Consider the following 16,654-nt stretch of genomic DNA (forward strand, 5'->3'; position numbering starts at 1 on the left):
AACTCTGTACAGACCTGGTGAACTCTGGGTTCAATTCTCACAAATGCAAAAGGACTGCTAAGGCTTATCAGTCCTTGGAAACTTTCACTAATTAAATTCTCATTAGGGATATTTCCTGGGTTTGGCCTATTGTTTTCTGGTAGCCACTTTTTCCAAAATTATGCATCCTGTGGAACCAATTCAGACAAGCTAGACAGAAGGGTCCTTTATGGAAGGTGTTACAAGGGTGGATTAAATCTTTTTAATCTGCTCAGTGCTGCGAGGATCTCAGCTGAAATACCTTATCTATCTATCTATCTATCTATCTATCTATCTATCTATCTACCTTACCTTATCTGGTGTAGTGCACTGTCAGAAGGACCCACATACCACAGCACAGGGTCTAGAAGGGAACAGCAGAAGGAAGGAGAGACCTGGAAGATGCAGCCACTGAAATGCAGAAGGAAGAGCTAGCGTTGCTATCAGCAAATACTGAGAGGAGATATGAAAGGGCCATCAATATATAAAACCTGTCTCAGAAACTACTAGTGCAGACCAGCTTAAATTACAATACTTTCATTAGACAAGTAAAACCTTCAAATGTTACAGATAAAGAAGCAATGAGACAGTTTCACAGATTGTTAAGGAGCATTTAAGAACATGCTAGACTAGGAAAAGTGGTGCTCATTTGTGTATAAAAATTTAAGAGCCCCATCCTTCCTTTCTCTTTTTCCTTTTATGATAAATTGTTCTGTTTAAGAAGAGACACACACTTTTACTTAGAATCAGTCTTTTAATTCCCATTTAGTGAACCAATACAGAATAAAAACTTATTTACATGTTTTTCATACACACACAAAATATTTTAACTTAAACACAATTAAAACCAGTCAAAAGATTAAAATATCAAAAAGTATCAAATTAAATAAGGACATCCACTGCACTAAGAGCTTTGAGCCATTTGGTTGTTTGCATTTGGCATGAAAGACACTTGGAAAGTAAAAATAAAAAACACCTGTATGTGAGACTATTTTAAGGTTTATGAAGCCTGAGAATTATATCAGTAGACCTATATAAGATGCAATGCCATCAGGTCCATCATGATGGAAGTCTAGAATGAGACTCAAAAGTTTAAAACAGACTTGCACAGGGAGAATTTGGTTAGAAATTAGAAAAGACTTTCTAAAGTCATTAGGCTTTGACAAAATGGCCTAAAAAATTATGAAATCTACACTGGCATTGGAGATATCAAGAATACATTTTATGACAATGTTCAGGTGTGAATTAAGTATAATTTCTCTTTCCTTCCTGCCCTTTTGCAGCATCCTTTGAGATCCCTACTTGACTGTTTAAACTACTTGACTGTTTATGATAAACGATGATATTCACAATACATCCCCACCTCTCATCATAATTGTTTTTTCAATGCATATGTTACAGAACTACAGCAGAAGAAATACAATTTACACTTTGCTTTTCATCAGTCATAAACAGAGGAGGAAATTATGTTAATTCTGATATTATGGACAACACAAAGAGTTTCTGTGGTACCTCAGTAGCAAAGAGAAGACAGGGACCCACAGTTCTGGAGCAGTTGCCTGGCTGAGGCTAGGACCTGGTCTTGCTTCAAACAGGGATCCACACCAGGTGAGCTTGGACATCCTGTCCAACCTGTGCAATTCTGCCAGTCTGTGCTGGACATCAACAGGACATTTTCAGGGTACCTACAGGTCTGGATAAACTTTTTGGAACATGCTAAGGACCATATTCTCACAACTGAATATGATGAACACAGTTCTTGTGCCTAAAGATGATGTTGGACATGTGTGGTGGCTGGAGCTGCCTGAGTGTTGGCTGACACAACATAGTTCCAGGTCTGTGTGAAAGCTCAGCAACCCTCCCAGGTACTAAAGTTTGTGAGCAGATCTCTGGATCTGCCTGGCAAGTTTGCTTGGTCCTGCTAGTAGAGAAAGCAAGAAGCACCCCATGCAAAATTAAATAGAATTTACACAGGAGAAAATTGCTTTCCTTTTCCTTAAGAATTTTTATGTATGCCAACACTTTAGTTCTTTTTAAAATCAAGCCCAAGATTACCCTGCCTATTAAATTGTTGCCTGCTCATTTTCTTCAATATTGGTCACAAGACAATTTGATTCATGAGTTCCAATGTCACCACGGTATATGGCATTGTCAAACCCAGCTGTAAACATTTGTCGATCACGTCTTCTTTTATAGAAACAGTACAATGTGAGGCCAGTGCCAGCTAGCAGAAGGAAGACCAGTACAAAAATCATCCCACCTAAACCACTTGATGATGAAGCAGCAGGAGCTTCATTTCTTGATGCTGTAGAAGACAAAACACAACAATTGCTACAGATGCCCAGAGAGTGTTGTTGCATACAACAAATATTTCCCTAAGTAAGCAACTGAGTTACAACAAAAGTACTGAACAATCATAATAGCAGTTAAAATTGATGCATGTTCCAGCTAAATAATGCAAAATTTGGCCCAATCTGTTCTAAGGAACATTATGTTGTACTACATATACAACTTGTAAGGAAAAAAAAAAGAAGACATCCAGTTTGAGAGAAGTGCTCTCATTTTAAACAGATTTAAAATAAAATAATCATGACAGTTATATGGGTATTAAAATGAAAATTTCTGGAGGAAATTCCACTTGTAAATAATGAATGCCTATAAACCTATTGAAATTTCTGCTTATTTGGCTTAAAAGAAACCAACTTACCATTATTGACGGGTGAATCATGGGTTGGCTCAACTTCAGCAACTTCAAAATTAAGAAATATGTATATTATACGGTTTGAAAGCAACAGTTCAATGAAATAAATTCTGCATACATAATTTTTACTTTTTGTTCATAACACAAAGTAAAAATTTTTTAATTTTTGCTTTTAAATAATCATAGAATCATAGAATGGTTTGGGTTGGAAAGAGCTTTAAAGATCATTGAGTTCCAAGCCCCTGCCCTGGACAGGGATACCTTCCAGAGACCAAGTTTCTCACAAGCCCCTACCCAACCTGGCTTTGAACATTTCCAGGGCTGGGTATCCACAACTTCTCTGGACAACCTGTCCCAGTTGCTCATCACCTTCACATTAAAGAATTTCCTCCTAATATAGAATCTAAACATACTCGTTTTTATTTTAAAGTCCCTTGTCTTGTCACTCCACGCCCTTGAAAAAGTCCCTCTCCAGCCCTCTCGTGGGCCCCCATTAGGAACTGGAAAGTGCTATAAGGTCTTCCTGAATTCTTCTCCACTCCAGACTAGACAACCCCAGCTCCCCCAGCCTCTGCTCATATGGGAGGTGCTCCAGCCCTCAGATCATCTTCAAAATCCTTCTCTGAACCAAGCTGAGTAGGCTATTTTAAAAGTAGGTTATTTCAAAAGGTTTAAAAATAACCTAGTTGAGTTTTTCTTGTGCTGGGGGCCCCAGAGCTGAACAAAGTATGTGCACTTGAAAAAATATATGAAAATGTATTTTGACAAATGATGCTGAATCCATGAAATATACTTGCTAAAAACATTTGTAGACAAGACTAACTATTGTCATTCATTGCTTTGAGCACTTTTTATGTAAGGTAGATTGTGTTCAAAGTTTTTACTCTTCCACAGGGTAAAGCTTAACACTTCACACTAAAGAATTCCAATTTTTACACTTGCAAAAATGAAAAGCACAGTTGTACTTAGCACTTTAGCTGTATTTTTAGGCCAATTCCTTTTCCTCCCTCCATTGCTTGGGGGTATGATTCAGTTAATTGCTTGCTGGACTGACTGGCTGGGCCCTAAAAAGTGATGGATGACTCCATTGCCAACCTGCCAACATGTGAGGATCCACAGGCAGAATTACATTTGTGTGGTGGATCTGTTAGCCAGTAGCAAACGTGACCTACTCCACACTGTCTCCCAGCTGTTGTGTGCAAACATTGACCTCGACAGCTGCATGTGTGCAGATTTACATCCTTCATGTTTTATGCAGTACTGCTGTGTAAGTACTCGCCCCAGCCTGTGACACCCAGATTCCTCAGCACTTGTCATCTAAAACACCAAAGGGCCACAAGTAACCATTATAAATGAAGCATACCATGCTGTCTGGTTGTCCTGACATGTCTCACTGCTCCCCTGTCAGCAGAGAAATGAATTGAGCCCCACTGCCCACCCTCTGATGCTTTCTTCTTGCTCATCCAGCAGATCCCAGCACAATTCACTGTGGTGGTACTGTCCCCACCAGCAGCACCTACCTTCTCTCTGCAGGAGCTCAGTGACTTTGCACTGCTCCCCCTCAGCTTACCTATCAGGAGAGTATCTGCCTTTCTCCTCAGCACTCTCCAGTTTGATCATCTGTTCATCATCTACTGCTCCTTGCACTCTAACCATAATATCCATGAATCTTCTCTGCACTGTCAGCAGATCATTTGTCCTTCCCTACCCCAGGGCCCAGTAAATGCCCAGAAGCCAATGCTTTTAAACTGAGGGGAGGGAACAGTGACTCAGATTATTCTCCAACATTATTTCTCACTATTTTAAACAGAAATTACTCTTTGCTTTGATTCAGATGCACATGCATCAACATCAATGCATGAAGTGCATCCAGTGCCTAAACACTGATGGCCTGATGTACATCAACCACTTCTTTGAAAATAACCCAAAGCACAGAAATTCAAAACTTACTTTTGGGGATTTTGCAAATAAAATTCTGGTCAACAGAGCAGTAATAGGTCCTCCAGGTTCCACTTGAGACGTCCATGTCAACACAGTGTTCATCAAAAAGTACTGTAGGCTCTCCTTTCTCCCAGTTGACATATTCTACTGCACTTTTGTCCATCCATATCCATTCTCCTAAAATCAGATGTATTACTTAGTGAGTGAATGAAGTGAAGAATAACTTCTAGTCTACTGGTCACAATGACAGATCAGATCTGGGATTTTTTAATTGATTAAACTGGTATCACCAAGCCCCTATTTCTCACTCTAAAGCACTTATTTCTCACTCTTTTAACACTCAGCACTTTTCAGGTGGGAGTGTACCAAATGCAAATGTTCACAAAGTTAACTTCACTAGTGTTCACAGCTGTCACTGATGTAAGGAAGACCTGTCCAGCTTGCCAGGGACCTTTAGCTGAAGCCTGCACCCAGGACTGTGCCTGGGAACCTTAATAAAAGCAGAGCATCTGTACAAGCCAGTATCAGCAGTGCCAGCATACAGAATGCTCAGGAGATTTTCTTTATGTGCATATTCAAGATCAGCAAATAGCTACTTTATTAGAGCTGGATTAATTAATTATCTTTGCAAATTGAATTAGCTCTCTCTTTAATCATCTCATCTGCTGACTGTCATGCATCTCATATCAATTAGGAATAATAGCTATCTTCCCTGCCTCTCTGTGAGCTTTTGTGGCAGCATATCCTGGTATATCCAGCTGCCTCAGTGCCACTTCCTCTGTCCCTCCCCTGCAGCTGCACCTCCCTCCTGCCCCTGCTTGCACAGTGTGGAGGTGTGACACTGTAGGGGACAGGTCAGGAACAGGTCACTGCTTTTGTAGCGCTCATTTTCAGCTAGAGCAGATCAACCTGGCCCACCATTCCTGGTGCTGAGAGAACACAGACTTGAGCAGAAGTTGGAGCCCAGTCTAGACTCAGTCTGGAGGTTTACCCTCAAAGTCTGCCAAGAAAAACTGTATTCAGAATTATGATGATATAGAATAGAGTACCAAACTTGCAGTTACAGCAGTTAAAAAAAAACAAAAAACCACAAGCCCATTAAATATATTTGGATAAAAATGAAAGGTTCTACCAAAAATTTATGGAAAAAAACATTGAAATTTAGATTATTAAATTTTTCTAGGCAGCTCATATGAGATGCTATACCCTGTGTTATCTAGAAATAAATTTAAATTTAATTTAACTCAGCATTTAATGACAAGACAACATTTTGCTTAAAATACTACAGTGGTTAAATGTCAAGTATTTTGAGTTTAAAAAGGCAATAAGAAACATTTTTAGTCAACTACTGCAGTGCTAATCTAAAACCTTTTACAGACAAATGTACTCTAATTGCTACAAAGATACAGAAAGATAGGCCTCTTGGTGGTTTATGTTTTACATGTTTCAGCAGAAAAGCTATTGAATGTTTATAAGGTTTTTTTCACTGATTATTTATTAAACATTTAGCATATTTGTACTATTATTTAGTGTGTTAGTATTCACTCTCTTTACTTAGTTTCTATATTCATCTCAGTATGCATTGTGAAATAATTACCATCAATATTTTTGAACAATCCTATCCAAAACTTTCTGAAGTCACTTGCAAGTGGAGACAAGTAAAGTAAGAGAAAATTCATTTCAGCCGAATCTTCTATGGAAACCAGAGAGGCACCTAAAAATATCAATTAAAGATTACATACAATATCAGTGAGATTTTTCATTATAAATTAATTATCTCAGTAAAAAATAATTACATGCTGCATGATCAGCATTACCATATAGAAAAAATGGTTGATAATAAATTTAAATCTGGTGTAGCTTATAATTGATACACGCATTAAGTATTATCATTTGGTTCTGGATTAAAAAACCGAACAAAGAAACAACCTGTAAAATATCCTAATATAAAAGGGCACTTACCCATTTGAATGCACATCATGGAAGCATCAGGCCAACTTTCCTCAGAAGTGGTGTGAACATAGTAACAGTGCCCACGGAAGGGAATCCAGGATCTACCACGCTTTGGTTCAGGACACTTCCCAGGAAGCTGAGGTGGCTCACTAGGGATTAACTCTATTAGGAAGACACACAGGTTTCAGTGGAGTTTTAAAACCTAAGGGAAACATGTACTCCTGGACCACACATCAACCCCACAAATACGACATTTATTCCAGGAAAAGGAATATCCCATAGACTTGACTAATTATTAAGTATTGAATTAAGCTTGAAAAACTAGTAATAAGCTTATCCTGGTTGGAGCTGGTTGTCCAGTCTGCTAAAGGAGGCTTACACCAGTCTAATTGCAATTGTCTTCAACACTCCAATTTTTACCTAAAATTTGTGAAACAGGATGAGGAATGAGTCAGCATACATAAGGACCTCAACACAACTCTGTGGCTTGTGTCTGGCCAGTTTCTAGAAAAGTCAGAGAAGTTGTCTATTCATGCCCTTGTGCATCATAGAGCCTAATCAACATAAAACCAGAATTTATAGCCTATTGCATCACCCAGTTAGAGCCAAAACAGAGCTTAAATTAGAATAATTTTTTTTAAATTATGATTTTCATATATAATTTGCAACATGTTTGAAAATTACATGTCATATTTGAGCACTGATGTATTTGGGGAGAAACAACAAACTAATTGATTTGGCTCCTACACTGAGAGAAGTTTCTTAACTCACAATATTATTGTGAGTTATTATTAATTATTTATTATAATTATTAATTATAATGTTATTGAAATATTATTAATATTTCAAAAGATACTTTTAAATGTGAAAGTATATAATTAATATGTTTATAGTTAGGCTAAAGTTGATTGATTTTGTAGTTCTTGACAAACATGGATGCAAAAAACCACTATGGCATGTGGCATGAAATATTGCAGCTGTCTTTTTATGTGCATGTGTTGACTGGCCTGTGAAATGGAGTGTCTGGAAATCACACAAGACAGACTGGATCAGAACTGGATCTACTCCTTAAAAAAAGTAAGAGTTTATCACAAGGCATACACTGTCTATCACAACCTCTGCATATGTGGAAAAACTAAATCCAAATAAAGACATTAACTCAAATTCCAACCTCCCAAAACACATTTGTCCATTTCAGAACTTACCATTGGATTGCTTACAGAGGGATAAAAATGTTTCATTGCAAGATGCTGTCTTCCAAAAACCATCCAAATCTAAATAGACACAGGCTTTGTTTTTATTTGGTTCTCCACTGCCCCAGTTAAGATACCTGCTCCTCCTTCTGTCTGACCATACATATTGGCCACCAGTCTAAAAGCAAATCACAATTATGATTATGTCACATACAAGAATTAGATTGGAAGAACATTAAGATTGCACTTGAATGTATGCAAAAGGTCGGAAAAAAATGAGAATCATGGTTTCTTGCACAAGATTATGTAATGAATGTATAAGAAACTGTTCCATACTCCCACTCTCCACAGCAGGTGGTAGGTGGACCACATCTGTGGTCCTACAGATGTTTAGTATGCAGCCTATATTATTCAATTCACACCATTTGTCTCATGCCCTAAGTGGGCAAAGGGTCTTGAGGTAATAAATGTGAACATACAGATGAAGATTTCATCAAATGAGTCCACATATACACACAGATCAAATAAAGATTGCAGAGAAACTATTCCTCTAACATAGGCTTCTCTAGGTATTTAGAAAGCAAAGAGGAAAATCTGAGGTTTCACTGGAGAGAGAAAACTCATGAGGCTTTCCTTGGGGCTGGACCACAGAACTCTGCCACCCATGTTAACTGGGCTTGGGGTAAGTTTGTGGGTCTTGCATGGGCCAGCTACCAGAGATGAGCTAACCATGTATTTGGTCAGTGGATTTCACTCTGCAACCAGTGTTTGCAGAGGATAACTGACATCAGTCACACCCATGGCTTCTGCTACCCCATCCTGTGCAGCCTAGATCCTTCCTTCCTACCATCGTATTCTTTGTGCTATTTCCTTTCCTGTCTGCTTTGAGACCCTTGGCCATGTTTCATTCCAGATTCCTGCCTAATCCCAGTTCCCCAGTGTTCTCACTAAGGTGCAGCTCAGGTTCCTCTCGCCTCAGCACCTGTGCCCTATCTCAGACCTGTGTCCCACCAAGCTCTTGCTCTACCTCTCTCCACTTGATTTCTGCCCAGCTTCAATTACAAAAATATCCAGCTACATTTTATTTATCTGTGTTCTTTTTTACATGCCTCTGTTGATGCTTCCCATTTCAGACCTTTCCACTCTTAGCCGAGTTTGTTGGCAGTTTTACACAAGGCACCAGCTGCAGCTCCAAAAGCCAGCCTAAGGAGTCCTCATTGCCAGAGCCCTGCTCGTTCCACTATTGCCCAGCATGAGCTCATGTACTGCTGGGCTGTGAATTGAAACAAAAACTTGAACTCACAAAGAAAGAACTATTTTTAACTCATTTTTTTCCTTTGGTGTGCTCCACAGTATACCTTCAGAAAGCACTGCTCCACCACAGGAACATGTGGTAGACCATGGAGGAGGAAGTGAGAGCTTCATTGCCGCTTTTACCACTGAAGCCACTCAGGTCTTTGAAGTGTGGGCTGTGGCAGTTCTTGTTTACACTATGGACAAACATTTAGATGTGTAACTCCCCTCAAGTGGAGGGAAGTCAGGAACCTCTGCAAGATTTTGATTCCTGTCACATATCTATGGATCTGACCAATAGTTTATCTAAGGCAATGCTATGACTGTCACAAGCAATTGGGTTGGACTCACTATGTTGCTGTTAAGGCCAATCCATACAGGCTCCCCGTGCTTTAATATTTGTAACCACAGGAAAGATTCAGCATAAGGATCCAGGATACTGGCCAGTTCTGCAGACTGGTCCCTGCAGTTCTTCTCTGCTTTTTCCCAGCTCATTTTGTAGTTGATGACTTCGTAGCGGTCATCACCATAATTGTTAAAGCCAAATGCCGGATCTGTGGGTCGGGAGTGTGGCAGTTTGGGGTCTGTAACAAGCAAAAGAACAACCAAAAATCTATATTGGCTCAGACTTATAACCCTGAGAGAAGATCTAGTATACTGGAATTAAGAGAAACTACAATACCAAATTAAAATATATCCAAAAATCCCTGCGGTGATGAAAGCCACATGTTCATGTACTGTGACAAAATTTTCTAATACTTGTCAGAATGACTTTTTATCATAAGCATCATGCCTAGAAATATACCTTTTAAGCACAGACCTACCTAAATCATATTGCACCATATGTAGGGCATTAAAGGGAACAATTCCTTCAATTTTTCCATTATATATTGGCATTTGTTGTATTTCTGACAAGGAACAGGGTATGATAAACACACCATGAGCAAGCAGAGGGATGTGACTGCTGCTGCTGAAATTGTCTAAGAATGTAAAGGAAACCAAGCAGGGCAGTTTTAAAAATATAAAGAACTTTCAATGTTTTTAGTATACCATTAAAAATTCCAGTTTTGAAGATGTAAAGACAATTCACTCAGCCACCTTTGATTGCTAAAAGTAGTAAACTACATGATGATACATAGCTCTATTTTGTTGTTGTTGTTGTTGTTATTTACTGGTCTAGTTTTTGAAATAGAAAAAAAATAAGAGATTTTTTCCAAAGAACTAAAATGTGTGATCATCTTGTTAAAATGGTCCATAATGCATGTGATACTGTCATTAATTTCAGTTAGGTTAGGGCAGAGTTACAGGAAAGCCACTTTTAGCACCAGTTTGAAATGACCACAATAAATCAGGTCTAAGTGGTGAAAGAAAACTTACCAGAACTTTTTTGGCAGATGTAACTTTTGCTTGCTTTACACCCTTCATCTTTCCATTTCCCTGCCTGTTCAATAGGGTTCTTAATCAAAAAGACACAATCATCCTACAAGACAAGTGAGATTAACAAGAAAGAAGATGTGGGTAGGTAGAAAGCATTCCTACTTCTGGACACACAGACTCATGTGTCACATACAAGCACATACAGAGGAATAATATGAAGTTCATAAAACTCATACAACCAATGGTCAGACACATTGTATGGCCATAGGCCTTTGCAACTCAGCCCCAGGAAAGTCTGCCCTTGGATGATGGAGGGAGCTGCAAAGCACAGAGGTAGGAGGATGTGTCTGGGGCCACCTGGGTGTACATAGCTCTGTGCATGGCCCTGAATGTGTGTGCCTGTGCGTGGGTTCCCATGTGTGTGCTGGCCCATAGATCTGCTGCTGTTTTCCTGGAAGTTGTGGGGAATTGCTCCTCAGCACTGAAGCTTACCTGGAGGGCTGAATTCCTCCTTCTGCCCCAGTTCAGGACTAGGAAGCAAAGTGGTCACCACAGTGCAGTAATGTAGAGGTAGTTTGTCAGAAACAACCCTTTGTTGGGGAAACTCCCACACCCTTTCTGCTGTGCTTTGGACCCTTTACCTTCCTCCTCTCCTCCCACAGCACAAGATGTGGCTTGGCCTCCTACAGGGGAAGGCAGGAGCTGTCCCCCCCTTGCCTCATTGTAACCTTATGCTGCCTCCAAACCCCCTTCTGGCACTAGCCCAGGTCTTGTCTGCAAGAGACAGAAGTTGTATGTGCAGTGATTTCTGGAGAGGAATGGTCACAGCCTTCTGCAGAAAGCACAGGCAGGTGTGAGGTGGGGAAGCCCTGGAGATTCTAAAACCCTGCTCTAGCCTGATGGTAGCTGGACCTCAAAGAACCCTTTTCCATTTTAACTGAATATGAAGCAATACTCTTAATGAAAAGAGAAAAACTTGGTAGAGCTAGCACAGGGGTATAGAAACAATACTATTGGGCAGTATTTTACCTTGGCCATTTCACAATTACTGAGTAACGCTATGTTCTGTCTTACACACAATAGGTAGAGAGATGTCAGAAGTTTCAAAGCATAGAGAAAGGATTTTTCAAAATGAAGATTAGGGGAAGATAAAAATTAGAAAGGAAGACCCAGACTCCCTCTTTTGAGTATTTCATTCAATGCATTTATCTTGACAGGTTCAGTTCCAAGAAATGTCAATGCATGTAATTATCTGAGTATTTTCATCAAATCTAAATAACACTCACTGCATCCCTAAATTGTATTGTTTATGCTATGGTTAATTTGAATATCCTGATGAATCATGGTAAAGTGAGGGAAATTGCTCACATGTCTGAGTTTTGCACAATTCTTCCAAACCTCTGTCTGGGCTCACACAGAACCATGACAAATACAGAAGCTGAAAAAAAGTGTGTAGATACATCTCCCACATGGATACCCCACTTTTAAAAAGCAATGAGACTAGTAAAAATCCTCATAAAGGAAAAGACAGATATACAATTGTAGCTACATACATTTTGCTCATCTACCAAAGTTGTAATGTTTAAGTGACAAACAGAAATTGAAGCTTACCATACTATAATAACTTCGGGAACCTTTTGCCCAATTTGTATAGTCTACTGGGCTTCCATCTGTCCACAGGTATGTGTGCTCCTGATTTATGTCGTTCAGTCCAATCCAAGCATCAGTTGCAGCATTTTTTAAGAGGGACATAAGGAAAGCTGAAGGGAAAAAAGAAAAATGGTATAAGGAAGGAAACTGAATGCTCTCTTCCTCAATGCCACAGACTTTGGAGTGCCTGAAACCAGGATGATGAGTTTTCTCTTAATAATAAGGTGCCAATCTCATGACAAAAATAAAATATTTATACATTAACGGATATTTAACATCAGTCATCTGAAGTTAAAATTGGAAAAAAGTGTATACAAATTCAAGGATGGGCAAATTTTTAATGAAACAGGAATTTATTTGTACACTCTTCTATGTTGTTCATCATCTGGGGAAGCATGGGAAATGTTCTAATATATTACAGAAATTAACATGAGTACACTAAGCCTTGGCACATAGAAATCGAGTCCACTGAGTGTGCACTCCCTTTCCTTCTTTGGTTAATTCTTTTTTATCTTGACTTAATAACTTAATTTCTAAACAGGCATAACACAAAATAAACCTTACTTAGTAACTAAGTATGTATGAACCAAGTATGTATGAATTTGTGGAATACCAGATGCTGCTCTCCTTAATTCCTACCAAGACTGACTTTCCACATATATAACCCTATTCCTCTGCTACAAAAAAGAAATTTAAAACACTAGCACTGATGGAGTGAGGTAGGAGATCCATGTGCATCCCTCAGGACCTGACGCAGCACAACTCCCAAGCAAACATGAGGTCTCTTAAAATGTTTGCAACACGCTGAGCAGCAAGAGCAGCAGGTGCTGAGGTGCAGCAGAGCAAGGGGAACAGGGGGAAGCTGGGACTCCAGCACTGGAGCCTCCTGCTTCCTGAGGATGTGCCCTGCACTGGCACCCACAGCATCTGGCTCAGCAGCTACATGCCCAGTGATTTGGGTTTGGATATTACTCCTTTTGTGTGACATTTTGGCATAGAATCATAGAATCATGGAATCACAGATTCTACTAGAGGTGGAACCTATGAGGTGACATTCTGCCAGGGATGGATGTCACCTCAAGGATCAGATAGTTCCTTAAAAAAAAAAAAAAAAGGACATTTAATTATATGACAATACTCTAATTAAAAAAAATATGATATTTCAGCAGTATGTCCTATATTAACCTCCAAACTATGATTTTAAGATTTAATCAAGACACTGTGCAAGCATTTTTCCAAAGGTGTAATTTCTCATTTGGCATAAATTTGTATTGATATGGAATAAATAACGGCATATATGGCAGAAGCTCTAACATATTTTTAAATCTTTTTATCAGAAATTACATGATGTGTCACCATTATCAAAACATTGGTACATTATACCTTGCTCTTCCTTTTTTGATATAGTAGCCAGATTTCCTCCAAGATCAATGCAGTTGTTGCGTGCAGCATGCCATGTCAACGTATCATTTTCATTAAAGCCAAAGACTTTAAAACACTGGAAAAGAGAAGTGTGCCAAATCTGAATCTAGGTGCTGTTTTAATTTCTGATGAAAATATCTCTGTTTGTGGCAAACAAAATAAACTGGATATTTTAGGTAAAAGAGGAGGTTAGCTAATTTAACAGTACTTTCTACCTTGTCTTTAGGTTTAAATGACAGAGAAGACCTGTACTATAAAATGAGTATAAAACCCAATATTTTAGCATATATTTAAAAGAAGAGATATGTCAGTCCACTGATCTCAGCAGAAATTGCATTAAACTTTCTGAGCATAATTCTGAGATGTGACCATGAGAGGAATGCTGAAGAAGACCTCGGAAAACAAAAAAGATATGTTATTGAAGCAAAATATGTCATCTTCTGTTGCCCTATTTGTCAAACAGGATTTGGTTCTTACAGGAAAATCACAGAAAGAAAATTATTCCAACATTGTAAAGAAAGCCATGAATTTATCATTTCTTGTAATATGATCTTATAAGGTTTAAGTCATTAGACAGCTCTGTCAGAGTCATGTAACCCAAATGTGCTACCTAAAGCATGCAACTGAAAAATCAAGCAGTTAATTTGTGGAAAAATTGAGGAAAATGGAAGATGGGCAGAAGTGGTATATGAACACTAAGGGAAGAGATAAGGGAAGAGACTTTGAAGCTCCTCTTCCAGGAGGTGAGGGAGAGAGAGATTTTAGCTTGAGAGAGCACCATGAAATGGAAGACACTGCATTTGTGGCCTTTCCTCAGGACTGAGAGAGAGAAGGGAAAGGAAGACAACAGCCAGTGGATCTCAAACAAAGGATCTCTATCAAACTGAAATATTTTTGCTCAACCAAATTTGTGATAACTAAAAACCCTGCTACTATTGAAAAACTGATTCAAAGATTTTTTTTTTTCATTCTGCTCTTTTAAAAATACAATATATTGATATTTCATACTGCACCTTGTTATCAAAGAGGAGCCAGTCTTCTGTACACCCACCCTTTGGCGGTGGTGAAGTGGGAGCAACAGTTGGACGAACAGTGTTGTTAAGCCTTTCACAAATGAATAACTCAACACTGCCACAGTTGATATCATTCCATGTACCTGATAGCAAATTAGAATTAGAACAAAACAAAACAAAATGCAAACAAGACTGAAATAAAAAGTGTCCTTTCCCAAAGAAAATCTATTGTAGGAAGCAAAACTGGTTGCAGCATTTGTGTTTCTCTCCCCCAGGAACAATAAGTCGTTGTATGTCTGTTTCTTCAAAATATTCACATTTCCAGCAAAATTTAGAATATAAATAACTTGTCTAGAAACAGAGATATTTCAATATTTCAAAACCATTGCATTGACAGACAGGAGTTTTAGTTCAAATGCTTAAATCTTTTGAGATCTGTAAAGTCTCTGGAATTGCTCTGTCTATATAAGGCGCTCAGTCCTGGGTACCTTCCCACCTGAGCTTCTCACAGTCCTTGAGTTTTCTGGTATATTTTCTGCCTATTGGAGTGCGATGCAAGATGATAACATTAACATCATCATCCTCATTTTACAGATCAGGAATGAATAAGAAAATGACATATGTTTAATTGGCTGCAGACATTTACAAGTAACTACCTACAGCAGAATTTTTCACACCTAATGTTTAATGGAGATATTGTCATCTTAATTCAGAGAAGTTAAGGAAATGACTTATCTGAAAGAAGGTTTTCAAAACAGGACATAATATTTACTCCCCAAAAGTGTCCATATCCTTTCATTCACCTCTAAGAGAGCCTTGGAAAATCACCTCAGCTATAGATTTTGAGACCAGAAATGTTTAAAAGTAGAAGAGGTTTACTGGGCCAAAAAAAGACTAAGTTCTTGGCTCGTATAAACACAATTGCTTCCAGTTCTCTGTATTAATGGATATTAAAAAATATTTTCTTTTAATTTAAATATTGTATAACATTGCTTAATAATAATCCAAGCCATGGCCAAATTCTCAGTTATTAGGAACTGCAGAAACAAAAGCAGATCGCTAATATCCTGGGAAGGTGGGCTCCTAAAAATAAACTGGACAGAGGTTAGAGGAGAAAAAATGCTGACTCTCTCTGCCAATTGTCTGATGCTTACCTGATTTATTTATTCACTTAGAAATTTTCTTACAAAATTGCATGTGTAATTCAATGTGTTAGCTACATAGAGTTCAATTTTTTTAAAGTACATAAATGAAAGAAGAGACTACAATTCATTTTCCTTTGCTTTTTGAACATTATGAAACATCAGCCTGCTCAGTATGTTAACCCACCCAGCCTTGCCCCCACAGCCCTCCCAGGCCTAAGGCACATTCTGCAGATTGAATGTTGTTACAGCACCTACCTGTATGGGTATACATGACCACACAGTTTTCATCATTATTTGCAAAATTGGGTTCATTTGGAGCCCAGGCAACATAGTTCACTGATGTTCCATCCATCCACCTGAAAGAAGTCATTTGAGGGAATTATAATTCTGAGTTGAATTAGTCAGTATTTCTTTGCAAAGGATACATTTGAGTTTTGTATTTTAAGTTTTGTGTATCACAGCTTAAAAACACATGTTTTTCTCTCTTAAAAGGAAACCAAGACCTTCCACTTGGAATTAGTGAAAACTATTTTCATATCAACTGCCTACAGTGTTGACTCAGACTAGGTCTGAACAAATCATCTTTACTGGTGGTCCCAACTTGTCTTGGTCTCTAAACACTGATAGAGTGCTGGAAATGCACCAGTCAAGGACTTGACCTGTATTTCTCTGGAGCACAGAAACAGACACTTGAGCTTATTTTAGCAATTTCCTGGGTGAAAAGCAATAACGTAAGTTCTTGTAGGGTAAGAAAGGGTCTTGAACCATATACTGGGAACCCCTTGGAAGCATTTTGTTAAGCATAGGAAATCTTTAATGTTGTTTACCTATTTGCTATTTTTTCCAATTATGCATCAATTGATTCTTAGTTTGATGATTGATTCACGGGCTTATTTTCAAAAAGTAGCCAAGAAAAAAGTGAAAAGGCCTCAGTGTGCTGGAAGTCAA

At 38.5% G+C, this 16,654-nt stretch overlaps 1 protein-coding gene across 1 annotated transcript in view; it reads right to left on the minus strand.

Moving 5' to 3' along the window:
* Positions 1-752: 752 nt before the first annotated feature.
* LOC139590924 (macrophage mannose receptor 1-like) overlaps positions 753-16,654 on the minus strand; it is a 31,601-nt gene continuing 15,699 nt past the window's right edge. Inside the window, exons 19-30 of the mRNA XM_071428893.1 lie at positions 15,962-16,062; positions 14,562-14,704; positions 13,510-13,624; positions 12,088-12,236; positions 10,477-10,579; positions 9,451-9,683; positions 7,819-7,984; positions 6,623-6,775; positions 6,258-6,374; positions 4,670-4,837; positions 2,726-2,767; positions 753-2,323 (exon numbers count right to left, since the gene is read on the minus strand). Coding sequence (XP_071284994.1) covers positions 2,082-2,323; positions 2,726-2,767; positions 4,670-4,837; positions 6,258-6,374; positions 6,623-6,775; positions 7,819-7,984; positions 9,451-9,683; positions 10,477-10,579; positions 12,088-12,236; positions 13,510-13,624; positions 14,562-14,704; positions 15,962-16,062 — 1,732 coding nt within the window. The 3' untranslated portion in view covers positions 753-2,081. The remainder of the gene's footprint in view (positions 2,324-2,725; positions 2,768-4,669; positions 4,838-6,257; positions 6,375-6,622; positions 6,776-7,818; positions 7,985-9,450; positions 9,684-10,476; positions 10,580-12,087; positions 12,237-13,509; positions 13,625-14,561; positions 14,705-15,961; positions 16,063-16,654) is intronic.

The sequence above is a fragment of the Agelaius tricolor genome, unplaced genomic scaffold (assembly GCF_023055355.1).
Source record: "Agelaius tricolor isolate 1412-34295 unplaced genomic scaffold, bAgeTri1.0.p SCAF_6, whole genome shotgun sequence".
Taxonomy (NCBI): Eukaryota; Metazoa; Chordata; class Aves; order Passeriformes; family Icteridae; genus Agelaius; species Agelaius tricolor.